Source organism: Trachymyrmex septentrionalis, unplaced genomic scaffold (assembly GCF_001594115.1).
Source record: "Trachymyrmex septentrionalis isolate Tsep2-gDNA-1 unplaced genomic scaffold, Tsep1.0 scaffold13, whole genome shotgun sequence".
In the NCBI taxonomy this organism is placed as follows: domain Eukaryota; kingdom Metazoa; phylum Arthropoda; class Insecta; order Hymenoptera; family Formicidae; genus Trachymyrmex; species Trachymyrmex septentrionalis.
In genome coordinates this window covers 4,066,466-4,081,159 of record NW_017304438.1, presented here as the reverse complement: position 1 = coordinate 4,081,159, position 14,694 = coordinate 4,066,466, and the positions used below count along the sequence as shown (strand labels likewise).

General features: G+C 36.7%; 2 protein-coding genes across 4 annotated transcripts in view; one reads left to right on the top strand and one right to left on the bottom strand.

Moving 5' to 3' along the window:
* LOC108756843 overlaps nucleotides 1-2,266 on the bottom strand; it is a 6,677-nt gene extending 4,411 nt beyond the window's left edge. For 2 of the 3 annotated variants that reach the window (XM_018500945.1, XM_018500946.1), the window contains exon 1: nucleotides 2,071-2,266. Coding sequence is in view for 2 of the 3 variants with exons in the window: in XM_018500946.1 (XP_018356448.1) it covers nucleotides 2,071-2,078 (8 nt within the window). In the remaining variant the exon portion in view is untranslated. Of the gene's footprint in view, nucleotides 1-1,825; nucleotides 1,980-2,070 lie in introns of all 3 variants that reach the window. The other variant, XM_018500944.1, reaches the window with a different exon arrangement.
* A 224-nt stretch (nucleotides 2,267-2,490) lies between these two features.
* LOC108756842 (tubulin beta-1 chain) lies at nucleotides 2,491-12,410 on the top strand. The gene is made up of 2 exons (XM_018500943.1): nucleotides 2,491-2,747; nucleotides 11,118-12,410. The coding sequence occupies exons 1-2, from the start codon at nucleotides 2,691-2,693 to the stop codon at nucleotides 12,402-12,404; spliced, it is 1,344 nt and encodes a 447-aa protein (XP_018356445.1). The 5' UTR covers nucleotides 2,491-2,690; the 3' UTR covers nucleotides 12,405-12,410.
* Nucleotides 12,411-14,694: the final 2,284 nt, after the last annotated feature.

Below are 14,694 nucleotides of genomic sequence, written 5' to 3'. Positions count from 1 at the left end.
ATAAGAATTGTCAATAAAAATTCTATTTCATTTTTTATTAAATATTTATATTTCACATGTATGGTCTAAAGATAATAAAAATTCTTATTGTGTTTATATCTAATTTCATTTTATTAAATACCTATATATTCAACACAAAAAAAATTATAAAATATTTTCTTAAGTACAGTCTGATGTCATAAGCCAATCAGAGAGCTGTATTAGCATCTTAAGACATTGGCTGCGTTCAGTAGAAAAAGCAGCTTTGCAACTATTGTAAAATTCTTTAATATAATTCGTCTTGCCCTTAGTTCCTCACTGGATAACCTAAATGTATAAACCAATTATATTCAAGAATTTTACAACAGTTAAAGCTGCTTTTTCTGCTAAACACAGCCATTACTTAAGACAATCTTAAAATAAGAATATAAATACCCTAGACACGAAGATAGGATTCGTTCATGTTCTATATATAAATATATTTGTTTTCTTTCCTTTCAAAGATTCTTTTGTTTTAATAAAATTTTTCTGATTTTTTGAACACTACAAATGGAATTAGGAGGCGATAACTCTGATATCTCGTACCGATTTACTCGGTCCATATTATCGATACGTCAACGAAATTAACGTTCTTTATATCGAAAGACCTTTCCATTGCGCGGTAGACCTAGTTTTTCCTACACTCAGGGCCGGTGCCCTTTCGGGGCATCTCCAGCGATTAAGCAGATTTGAAATTAACGGTTGAGACGGATTATTAAATTGAGTTAGTGGCCCAGAGCTGTGGGCAAATCACGCTGTCGCAATTTTCAGAATTGTATGAGTCGGAATTAATATTGTAGATTACATAATCACATTTCATATTTAAAAATACCTTGAATTATTGCAGATTTTATAAGTATTTTTTATATTTTTATCTTATACGTATAATATAAATTTGGAGCTAAACATTTTTGGAATTAGGAATGTATTATACTGATTTCGTAGTAATTTATTATTAATCCTCGTATCCTTTCCAGCACATTAAATAATTTTTTTCTATTAAAATCAATTTCTAATTTATGATTTATCTAAATTTTTCTCATTCACACGCAATAGAATAAAACAATAGTACGGATACTGTATTATGCAAAAAGTCAATTTGTATAATTGGAAATTACACATAAATAATTTAAGATTTTGCAAACTGATTAAAAATTAGAAATTCGCTGAAGTATGTGAATTAAAAAAGAGAGTACACATAACGAACAAAGGCTATTGTGTATAACCGCAAAGAATTCCAGTCGACTATTTATTATTCTATTTTCAAGAAATTTTCTTTAGAATAAATTAGAAAATTTTCTATACAAATAAAGCAAGGCTATGTTCAATCAAAGGGGCTTTTGATGTCTAATAATATTTTTGTGTGAATTTTACGATTTTAATTTCAGTTCGAATAAACTGCAAACGTTTATTATTGAGCAATAAGAAAAAAAATAGAAGTGGATCTAAAATATTATTACGTTCTACTTTCCGAGGGAAGTATATAAATTTGCCAATAAATTAAATTAAAATCCATCGCAATAAAATGCATCTCGTCGATTGAGAAATTGTGTTAAATCCGTGTTACACTACACCTTAGAGATTAAGGATTGCGAATTAGAGATTAAAATTTGACTTGTCAGATAATTTTAATTCGTTTCGTTTTAATTAGCTGAATTTTAATTTTCAATTCGCAATCTTCTCAATCTTCAAAATACATATATGATACGAGCTTTAGGATTCCTGATATTCCGATACTATTATATATATCTAACTAAGCATATAACAAAGCAATAATATTCGTATAATTTATTACATTAATTCTCACCATTCCATTGGTTTTCTTCCATCAAAATCGATTTCTAATCTATGATTTACTCAGAGCTTTTCCATTTACACGCAAACTAATAGAATCAAATAATCGTTTAGATGCCATATTACGCCCAAAACTTTCAATACGTAGTGACGCAGACTTTAGGATCCTTGATATTTCGGATGCTGTTAGATTTAAGCTTAGCGGAGCAACGATATATCTATATTCATATAATTTATTACATTAAATAATCCTCATACCTTCCCATTGATTTCCTTCCATCAACATCGATTTCTAACCTATGATTTACTCAAGAGCTTTTCTATTTACGCGCAACTAATGGAATGAAATAATCGTTTAGACGCCGCGTTACGCAAAAAAGTCTAAATTGTATAAACCATGGTTCCTCTTAAAATGCAGGGAGTCGAGGCTACATGTTCTCAACGGTGTGTCGGTCTGTCGGTGAACGTCGGTGTGCGATGGTGTGCGGATCGTGAAGTTAGTGGCGAAGTAGACGCGGCAGCGGCGAGCGGAGCACAGTTGGCAACGCTGCGTCTCGTCACGACGCGTCGCTGTCCGCGCATCGCAACTGCGAGGCAGTGGCGGCTCCGCCAATCAGCGCGCCGCTACGCTCTCGTTTCCTCCCCCTCCACTCTTCTTCCGCTCTGCCCCCGTAGAAGCTTGAAAATCTGTAACGGACACCGCAACCGTCGCATACTCGTCTTCGGGTTCACGCAACGCGTTGGTCTCTGTACTCGAGTCAGTTCGATAGTAAAAGAAAAAAATAAATAAATAAATCGCCGTCAGTTGCCGCCACATTAAGGTACTCAAGGCTCGCTTTTTCGAGAGATCACAAGTCGGTGAATTTTACGAGAGCAACATGAGGGAAATCGTCCACATCCAGGCCGGCCAGTGCGGTAACCAAATTGGAGCAAAGGTAGGCCACTTTGAGAATCCGATTAAGAATCGATCACCCCTCTCGAACGAGAACTGTCGCTTGTCCTTTGTCCGCGAATTCCTAGCCTTCTAATGTCTTCTAGAGTCTTCTAATGTCCCCATCCATCAGTCTCGATTAATCTCCGGTTCACTCATTCTTTATCTCTTTCCAATTCTTAGAAAAGGTACAAAGTGAGTTAAACGGGGATTAAAGCTAATGTAAATTGATAGAAATAGATACGAGGCCAGACGGTCGACGGCTGGAATTTTGCGAGACTCGTTAACGACGAATCAAGACGCGATATATGTATACATATAAGTAATAAGGGCGTTTTCGATCGGGATCAGCGGTCGCCGTGACCGCGCCATTTTTCCTTACCGCTCGATATCGCGGTCGAGGAGAGCAACCGTCGGCGGGAACGAGGACGCGCCTCGGCGCTTATTTTCCCCGTCACTCGCTGAACGACACGCTGATACGGCGAGGAAACGAGGCAGCCTCGCCCGCGCAGCGGTCGAAAACCTGTCATGGCGACAGAAGCTGACCGGCCGGCCGGCGAGCCTAACGGTTTTTTCCCCTCCCCTCCCCCCCGATTATTTTCTCTCTTCGAGTTTGTGCAACCGCGTTCCCGTGCGAACGCGTCTCGTCGGCCATCTTCTCTCGGCCGTTCGTCTTCCCGTGGATAAATATTCCACATACGTCGCGACGAAGGCAGGGAATTTGCGGATAAACGGAGCTGGTCGTCGGTGACCGTCGCCGAATTTATCTGCCACTCGGCCAGGACCGACGGATCCCGAAGCTGGGTGTGGCGAATCTTTATTCTCTTCCCGGTGATGAGAGAGAGATCGCCGATTCACGCGACGGCCCGATGCGGCATCGACCGGTTGCGCGCGCATCTCTTTCTCCTCTCTCCTTTTCATCCCGTCTGACATTCTCCGCTTTTCTGTCTCGTAATAGTAAGTACTTTATCCGTGTCGGTATGCAAATGTTACTCTCTGCGATGTGGAAAATATGCGAGACACTTGGTTCTTGTGATAAGAAATGAATCGTGTTTTAGATGTTCATGGATCGTTACAGCTTCGATTTTACCGTGAATAAAGTCGACTGTCATAGCTTTCATTCTTGTACGTCCATCTTTCCTCTTCCCCCTCCCTTCGTCCCGTTCAGTCTGGCGTATGCTAAAGGTTGAACTCACACCGAATTCATGAATACTGATCGTGATGAGATATATGAGATCAAGGAGTTGATTATGCATCTTGAAACGAGATGAAAATTATAAAAGTGAGCGAATTTATTGGAATATTTATAACTTTATTAATCAACAAAGTAAATTTATTCACTTTTGTAGCTTTCAGCTCGTTTCAGAAATAAACACTCGACCTTCTGAGTATGTATTGTAGAATTATTCCGAATTATTAATTCAAAATTATTCCATTATACCTTACATTTCTGTTGTTTTTTTTTGTTTAGGAAAAATTCCGGAATAATTCCGATCGGAATGTTTTCGTTTCGAATAATATGTGCTGTTTTTTTTTTCTTCAAAGAAAGTACTGAATTGAAGATGGATTGAAATGCGAGGAAAATTACAAAAGTCAGCAATGTCAGATGTTGATCAATGAATGGAATTATAAATATTCTAGTAAATTCATTTGCTTTTATAATTTTCACCTTATTTCAAGATAAACAAATGTTCCTTGTGTCTACTTGAGCAATAAGTTGGAGTGAAATAAATTTATTTATTTTATTTCAATTCTTATTGCATTAATATACACCTATTCAGAATTTTCTTTGAAAAATTACAGGCTTTTTTTTTTTTTTTAAAAGAATTGTATTCAGATTCCTACCACGCAAATATTTTATCAATGTTCAATATTGACAAGGATTGAATGATGCCTGTGTCTAATCTGTAATTCTTTGTTATCATTATATTATTATTGCACTTTTTATATTCATATAATATAACGATAATCGACACTGTCGTTAAGCTCTGATTTTTCATTGCTGATTAACTTGTGATTAGGTTTAACCCGATGGTAATATAAAACTTCTATTTTTCTATATATGGTTATTTAATAATAATAACTAAATTGTGACTTTGCAAATAATTTTTGAAGTTACTACAAAACTATTAGTTTAATGATTGATCATAATTGGAAAAATACTATTACTGTGAAATTAAGTGAGGTTAAATTTAAAAATTTATAAATTAACTAGATAATGGAAAATCGAATCTAATGTCTATTTCTATCAATGTAGATTAACTTTAATCTTGGTTTAACTTACTTCTTCTAGGACTCGTTTCTATCAATGTAGATTAACTTTAATCTCGGTTCAACTTGCATCTTTTTCTTATTCTTAAAATCAGAAAAAGATTTAAAGAGTTAGTTAAACCGAGATTAAACTGCATTGGTAGAAATGGGCATAGTGCTTAGAAAAAGATAACCAATTAGACCGAGATAAAAATTAATCGACCTTGTTGGAAATTAGAAATTGACATATTGAACATTCAGGTGAAAATCTAAATACACTCTAGGTGACACAGTCGACGCAGATATCGTTCTATCTTTGCTATTTATTGAATACCAAGAAGGATATTTGTGTCGATTATATTTTCTAAAAGTGCTGCTAAAAAAAAAAGAAAGATCGCTACTAGCTAATCTTCACTTTACACGATTGACGTAGAAAATGTTACTCGATCTTTACGAAGCCTTCAGCTTTCAGATTTTCCTTCTGGTGGCACCGGGATTTGTGAGAATTGTACGATTTGGGCAACGCAAATTTTCGCGCTCCGGTGTGAACGCTCCTTCAAGCAGATGAAATTCCTGCGTCGCGTCCGTTGGCTGCGCGGCGTCACGATCGCGTTTAACGGCCACGCCAGCGTCGGTTGCATGGCGGGTGTATTTTAAAATTTTTATACGACACGCCGTTAACAGACAGCCGACGGGCGCGTGGCACTGTGTTATCGACACGCAGTGGGACGCTTGTTAATCGTGCGAATCGACGTTTCCGTTTCAGTTCTACGTGCACGCGCCTTTATTCTCTTTTCGTCGTTTCATTTCTCTCGCTGACTTATCGATCTCTCTCCGGTATTATTTTTTCCTTTGTTTTAAACTTAGAAAAATGTCGCGTTGATAGAAACTCAAGATTTTGATTACTAATTTGATGCGCTAATTTTTATATGAAAAGAAGTACCTATATTTTGCTGAAGTACCTATTTAAAAGTTTGGCTAAATACAAATCTGAAAATAACTTTGTTGTACTATCAAAATAATTATGTACACAATAATACATACCATACACAAGTAATAATTACTTGTTTCAAATGTTTCGAAATATATCCGCAAATTTATCACGTAATTTAATCAAATTTATTCAAAATGTATTCTTATTCTAGTAAGTTTGATACTTCAATCACAAGATTAAATTAAAATAAATTCGTTTGTATTGCTTGAGCCACTTTTTTCGATCAATTTTATAATATTCTATAATAAAGAAAAAATTCTTATTTAAGTACATAATGAATTTTTCTAAAATTTATGACAAATATATTTTAAGATTATCAAGAAATTAATTATAAACTAGTTATAATCGTCACTTAAAAAGAACAAAGTAAATTGAATCCATAGAATGATATTTTTCTGTGTGTAGTAACTTTAAACATACTAGACAATATTGCAAAAATTTTGACATTCTAGCAATTACGCAATTTGAGCATTCTATATTTTGATGTTCTAACAAAATTATTTTCAAATCCATATCTAGCTAAATTCATACTTCAACAAAATCGTTCTTTCCGTGTCTAGCCCTATTTTAATTTAATTTATTTGAATTTCTTCAGTTTCATTTTTTCTGATTTCTAGTTTGATATAAATTTTTTCCTTTTTACTTAAAAACGACAAATCTTTAACATATTGCAACGAATGGAAACTAGAAGAATAATACTCAAATTTTTAATATATAAATTTTTGACGTAAAGATTATGTAAGAAGACACAAGTATTTATAATGTAGATCGATCTTTAATACTAATGTTAAGTAATCATCTTATCAGAATAATCGACGATAAAGACTGCACGAGAATAGGTAAAGATCGAGGAGAAGCTGATCAACGTTCGTCGTCACGCTTCCGTAATTTTTAAGGCTGCTGCACCAAGTCAATGTCCGTTTCTCGAGCTGTCTATCTCAATCGATTCGACGTCACGGTAGCGTAACATCAAAGGCTATTTTTTACCGTCTTTTTTTTTATAACATACTCCTAATAATGAGAACGTATAGAACGGAAAATGTTTTCTTAAGTAATTATTATCGCGATTAGCTCTGCACTTTTTTAGTTTTCAACTTATCAGAACTCGAGATAAAGTTTATTTGATAACCGAGTTATTGCTGAGGGTGTGTAAAGAAAAAATAAATTCAATTTTAAAAAAGTCTTTTCCAAAACAAGATGTATCTTTTAATTTCAGAAATTTTTATAGAAAATAAAAGTAAAACCTATCAAAAACATTACGTACTGATAAAATATTAAACATTTTATTACTCCAAGTTCTCAATTTGGAACATATTATAAATTTTCTGTAAAATATGCCAGAAGAAAATAGAATGATGTTTATTGAAGTAAGATGCTTCGAAATGAAGCTTGTACTCCCCGAAAAAATATTAAAGAAAATTAAGGCAAAATTACTGTGAAAATGATAATGCAGGAACTACTTTCTACTACGCGAGCTTGTATAATCCATTATACCAATGTTGCTCATTCAACGACGCCTTCGAGTCCAAGGACACCGAGTCTCGCGTAGCACAGCAACGCGTTCCCAAATAAAGGAAACCAGCGATATCTTCTCGCCATTTTCTTTCGCATCACCTCGGCCCGTTTCGCTCGTTGCCGACACAACCGGCCCTCTTTCTCTCTCTCTCTCTCTCTCTCTCTCCCTCCCTCTCTTTGGATATAGCCAGGTGTATCGATCGTGTCCGGTCGCAAGGCTGGGTTTTGCCTACTATCGCGAACTCGATGACGATTACTATTTTATGATTCAGTTTTTTCACATTTTAGTGTATTGAAATAAATATAATTAAAGTCGTTAATAATATCTCTAATCGCCAACTGATATCTTCTATGAAAGACAGTCAATCTAGTATTCTGTAAGATGGAATGTAATTCAATGTTGTTACTCTCTCTTTAAAATATGTAACATCTTTTATTATTAATATTATAAGAGAAATAATTCTTTATAAAGATGTATATATATTTATGAGAAAGATACGTAGTCAGTGCGAGGTAGTTTTATGTTCTCATTCAATAATCTTTATATTACCTTAATTACAAGGAAATATACTCCAAATCTACATTTAAACGAGGTGCGTAATTAATTCTAATTATTATATTTCTACATGCGAGCATAAGCATTCGTGTAAACTAAATGAATTAGGATCCGTGATGGAATTCGTTTTCTCTCATTTAAAAGTTTGTATTATTCAGTGTAGTGTAATATGTAATATTGTTCCTATATAATACATGTACTTCGTGCCGTTACGACCAACTGCTCTCATAGAATCAGTTTACAACGAGAAGTAGGAGTATTAACATTATTTATTTCTTATTAGCCAGATTACCTTATCGCATTTTAAGACGTTTATCAGCATAATATTTGAGCTTAAAGTAACATTTTCCGACCTTGAACTTGCTGAGTAAAAAACAGTGATTATTAGATAATTAGTCTTTTCTAAAGATCTTGTTTTATTTTTAGCATTTTTTAATTTCGATACTGAAATTAACACTTTGACGTACATATGAAAAGAACGTTTATGTTGAAATACCTCAAAATTTAGCTATTGTAAATAGATATAGATCTAAAAATAATTTTGTTGGATTATCAAAGTAATTATAGCAGGACGCTCAAGTTAGAACATAAACAATTTTACAGCATTGTTCATCAAATGAATTGTTGCATAATTATTTAAAAAATTGAATTTCTTACATAATTATTTTTGTAGTCCAATTTATTTCAGATTTTTAGCTAAATTTTTAAATGTTTTAGCAAAATTGGTTCAGTGTACATTCCTATACAGTCTAAATAGAGAACTCTTGTCGAATTAACCCTTTCTGTTCTACGTCTCTTTCATCCATCTACCGTAAGCGGCAATTCATTAAAGTTAGTAGGACCCTCGGGATCGCTCGTGGACCAATTGCTGCATCGCGTATCCGCTCGGTGGTTACGCAATCCGTAATGCAGCATCGCGCGCATGGCATGTATGCATTTAGAATAACGGTACGGATCTTTCACGCTGCTTCCGGTCTAGCAATGATAACCTACGTCTGTCGCCAGCTGTCGGCGATGCGAAGATTATGAGTTCTAAGCGCGTGAATTGATCCGAGAAAAATGGGACAAATTGAAAACATAAATGGACAAACATATCACCGCGGTGCATAACCGGGCGATCATTGCTAATCGTACTGTCGTTCTACAATCATCTCTATATATAGCGGTGACATTGGTGACTCATATCTGACTGTAACATGTACATTGCGACCAGGCTGGACAAGAAGGTGGAGGTGGTAGGGTGGGGACAGATAGGGTTGGGTGATCTTAGCTTTCGAACGACGATGATCATATATGGTCACTGCTTAATGCACCCATCGTCTCCATGTGGGATGTACGTATTGAACGGTAGGCGGATCAGACGTTTTTGCGATGACTTTCACGTAGGTTGTATATGGACTTCATTTCATCAGAGATTATTCAATAACGGAGCTTCTTGTCAAACGAAAAACGATTCCACCAAAACAACATTTGACTCGATGGAAGTTGCAAAACAACTGTCAAGATAAAATTATCTGCAGTACTCTTATTTACCTTCGATCTTATCTGCCTGTAATTATTGACTATATATATATATATAACTTTTTAACAGAGTAGTTACTGAGGAAATATAAAATATAAAATAGAAACTAAATTAAAATAGTTTCGTTTTCAAACATAATTGTGACAAGATATTTTTTTAATTATGATTTTTATTTCATAGTTAATGGATAGTTACAAGTACGTGGTCAGCGGCAGATGGGATTGTTCTCTGTTTTGCGAATTTAGAATTGGACACGATCAAATTGGAGACAGCGGATTTCCGCAGTGGAACGTCTTGGTTGTGAAATGTCAGGAGACTAATAATTTGCCGAGTAACGTATAATTTGGTACCTTGCCACACTCTGACGTAAAGTCGCGCGATATTCCGGGCCTACGATAAGATGATTGAGCTATCAGGACGATTACGTTCACTTAACCGTTTCTACCTACTTGCATAGCTTTGTACTTGAAAATACACACACGCATCTCTTGCACGTTGCTCTCCAGAAATAGTACACCGTGGGTCTTTGAACCGTGTTCCTGAGATGGAATAGAGATGCGCCATGGACCGCACGCGGACTATTTTGTAATTAACTTCCTCTTTTGTTTGCAAATAAGATTACATCAGACACGCCCAGTCATATTCTGACTTGCTAATGAGAAAGGGGGAGATGTTTCAAACTATCTTTTTTGCATACAGGTTGATCAGAAATTAATTTGGTTCATTAATATTAATTATGTGTACTTGCAGTAAACTATATGGTACTTCTCAGCAAATTTTTTTACGATCTATTCACGCTATTGCTCGTAATCTAACGGGTGAATAAGTATTCAATTTGAAAATTATGCTATCTTCGCTAAATTGAAAGTTTCGAGCGATTTGACATTTTAGCTTGGAGCACCGATTATGATTACCTTTACTAGTGAAACGAGCGCTTCCGGGAGATTACGTGGCGACGGTCCATCACTGAAGCATCGTTGTACTCGTTACATCGCGATGCGCTTCGATGGGCCGATCGACTGGTCGCTCCGAGACAGGAGAGTAACCGCGCTTACGATAATTAGTCTCGATTATCGCTCGGGCGATTCGGTTACACCATCGAGAAGTAGGCTTGCTCTGAAAACATGCAAAAGGGGAAAAAAAGAGAAACACAATTCGATTCGCAGAGTCCTTGGGATATTACGATTAATTACACGCGAGCTATTCGCCACGCGCGAGGTCGTTGAACGTTAGCTCCGTTCGCGCTCGGTACAATGAAAGGTTGGAAAACGGATACGAGAATAATTGCGGGGAGAAAGCCGGTGCGCGAAACTTCCTTCCTACGCGCGGATGATGCGTGATTCAAAAGGCGTATCTAATTTTTGTGGCAGCACCGATTCGTTCCGGTATGGACAACACTTGCTAGAAATACGCAACACATTCTTATCTCCTTTTCACGATAATCTGTTTTTTAGTAACTTAATATATATAATATATATAAGATATAAAGCTCTTTTTAATGGAAATATTCTTACGAGATGATTTTTGTGTGTTACAGTTTTGGGAAATCATAAGTGACGAGCATGGCATTGACCCGACTGGCACCTACCACGGTGACTCTGATCTCCAGCTGGAAAGAATCAACGTCTACTACAATGAGGCGTCCGGCGGTAAATACGTACCGCGTGCCATCCTCGTCGATCTGGAACCCGGTACTATGGATTCCGTACGTTCGGGACCATTTGGCCAGATCTTCAGACCGGACAACTTTGTATTCGGTCAGAGCGGCGCTGGTAATAACTGGGCCAAAGGCCATTACACCGAAGGCGCCGAGCTGGTGGATTCTGTCCTCGATGTTGTAAGAAAAGAGGCCGAGAGCTGCGACTGCTTGCAGGGATTCCAGCTTACGCACTCTTTGGGCGGTGGTACCGGCTCCGGTATGGGTACCCTCCTCATTTCCAAAATTCGTGAGGAATACCCCGACAGAATCATGAACACGTATTCCGTTGTGCCGTCGCCCAAGGTGTCCGACACAGTCGTCGAGCCGTATAACGCCACCCTTTCTGTACATCAACTTGTCGAGAACACCGATGAGACTTACTGTATCGACAACGAGGCCCTTTACGATATTTGCTTCCGCACCCTGAAACTATCGACGCCAACGTATGGTGACCTAAATCATCTCGTCTCCCTCACGATGTCCGGTGTTACGACCTGTCTGAGGTTCCCCGGTCAATTAAATGCCGATCTTAGGAAACTTGCCGTAAACATGGTGCCCTTCCCCCGCCTTCACTTCTTCATGCCCGGATTTGCACCTCTCACATCCCGCGGTAGTCAACAATACAGAGCTCTCTCTGTACCGGAACTCACCCAACAAATGTTTGATGCCAAGAATATGATGGCGGCGTGCGATCCCAGACACGGCAGGTACCTCACAGTCGCTGCCATCTTCCGCGGTAGAATGTCGATGAAGGAGGTCGACGAGCAGATGCTCAACATTCAGAACAAGAACAGCTCGTACTTCGTCGAATGGATACCGAACAATGTAAAGACCGCCGTGTGCGATATTCCGCCGCGCGGTCTTAAGATGTCCGCCACGTTCATTGGCAATTCCACCGCCATCCAGGAACTGTTCAAGCGTATCTCCGAACAGTTCACTGCTATGTTCAGGAGGAAGGCTTTCCTTCACTGGTATACTGGCGAGGGTATGGATGAGATGGAGTTCACTGAAGCCGAATCTAACATGAACGACTTGGTGTCCGAGTACCAGCAGTACCAGGAAGCTACTGCAGACGAAGACGCAGAATTCGACGAGGAGCAGGAAGCCGAAGTCGACGAAAATTAAAATAAATATTTCGCGGCGGAAGCGACATTCTATCGCCCTCTCTACCTACTCTCTCTCCTCTCTCTCTCTCTCTCTCTTTCTCTCTCTATCTCTTTCTCGACCGAGCGATAACGCAATACACCCTTCACCCATGCTTCTTAACTCGTTATCTCTCCTTTTGTATCTTTTTTACGGACTTTTGTTTCGATCTTTTGCGGAGCGCGCGCGCGCTTTTTGTTGCTCCCCGTCGATATCGCACTTAGTGTGATAATTCGAAGAATGATTTCTTATTTTTGAATGTATCATTCTACAAGATTCGTTACTTTCTCGATTACTAATTTTCGCGCGCCCCTACCATCATCCACTGTACTACCGCTCTAAGCGGACGCTACATATTTGAATAAATTATTATCATATGAATCTGTCGTCACTCGTACTATTCCCTGATTATTAAAACCCTAGTACTATTGAGTTTTGTATTTTCGGAAACTTTTCGTACATATTTATATTCGATGCAGTTTTATACCATGATTAAATAGATGTGAATAAAAATTCATAAAATATACGTTGAGAGTATTGATTAGATATTCAGTTAATCTGATACACAAAAGTTAAATTAAATAATTTACGAAATAATACATTATTACGAAAAAACTCAGTTTTGAATAAATGTACAAGCGTAATTATAAGAAAGACTCGAAATTTAGATTGACGGAAATAAGATGTAATATTTGAGTTTGACTCCACATTTATTAAATTCTTTTTTACAAAATTGTGTATTTTCTATCATTAAAGGTGGCACACAATTGGCATTTGTTCTAAAACATGTACATCAAATAATAATAAAATATTACATTAAGTAAAATATTGAAAAACTGACAAACTTCCATTTGCTTCTCTCGTAAGCTTCAAAATCATAATTTGAAGGTCTCGTATTCTTTTATGCATTATTTGTAGGGAAATTACTTTTTATTTATATATACACTTAGAATTGTTTTTATTATATGAAGTATAATCAAGTATAATCTACATATATAGTAACAGGAAATTAATTTACATTTTTTAATTTTTTATACAAGTGCAGCAAGCGATGTTTGTAATTTCCTACAGTTTTTTGCGTTCTTCTATTCTAAAAAAGGATTTATATTCTGCATAAAGGAGGAAAAAGAAGAAAATAGAAAATACAAAATACGTGTTTCGTCGGTATTACAGATTACAAATGATGTCAATATCTTCAGTTTTTTTTGTGTATCATGGCCCTTACTGATTTATCTTTGCATTCTAGAGACATCTGTATTTTTATCAATTAAACGATATGATTTTACAATTTTAGACTTATATATAATTAAACTGCGTAATTACTTAATTATCAGTAAGTGGAAAGTACGACCGCGTCTTGCCGACGGAAGTTACAGATTATTAGATGCTCGTACTTATTTACTGTATGTTAATTTTCAGATGCGATAATTATTCTTGAGGCTACAAAAGAAGATCCAGTAATTTATATATTTTATCGCTCTCTGAACGATGATCATTGTCAGAAAATGATAACGATTTAATTATGGCTTAAAATTAATTTGTGTTAAATAAATTGATTTGTAAAATTAATTTGTGTTAAATATATGCATATCTTATACTTCACCAAGTTAATTCAATAAATTATACGCCACTTTTAGCAACCGTGAAATATTCCAATAGTTTTACTTTACAGAACGCAAAACGCTTAAATTTGCATTCATACTGCGATAATGAAAGAATGTCGAGCACATCGCTCTAGCTCGTGTCGAGTTAACGGATTAACGGAGATACAGTTAAGCCGGCGGAATCAGCGCGTTTCGGCCTCATGCTGAGATTGATACGTGTTCCACGGACCGAATGCACGGGAAGTTGAAACACATTGTTAGATTTTCCTCCGCGACGGTCGGTCGGCATGCGAGAAGCTCGACCTGCGCTCAAGTCGGAAATAACCGCGACCGCGTTGCGACCCTGCGCTTCCGGTTGCGCCCCCTTTCGCCCCTACTGAGATTATTGCCTTATCTTGTTCCTTTAATTTCGCACAATTGACCACCGCCTCCGTGGCCCGCGTTGACAGTCTCCCACGATCTTCGGTTCCCCCAAATTAATCCCAGCATTTTACGATCAGATCATTTTATGATTGCCTCGTGATTTTTCACTTGCGCTCTGCAACAACGTCCAAAGGAGAACTTGAAATTTATAATTATATTTTAATAAAAAATAGATATATATTAATATAAATAATTGCTTAATATGAATCAAAATTATAAATTATTTTATATTTTTGTTTTTTTTA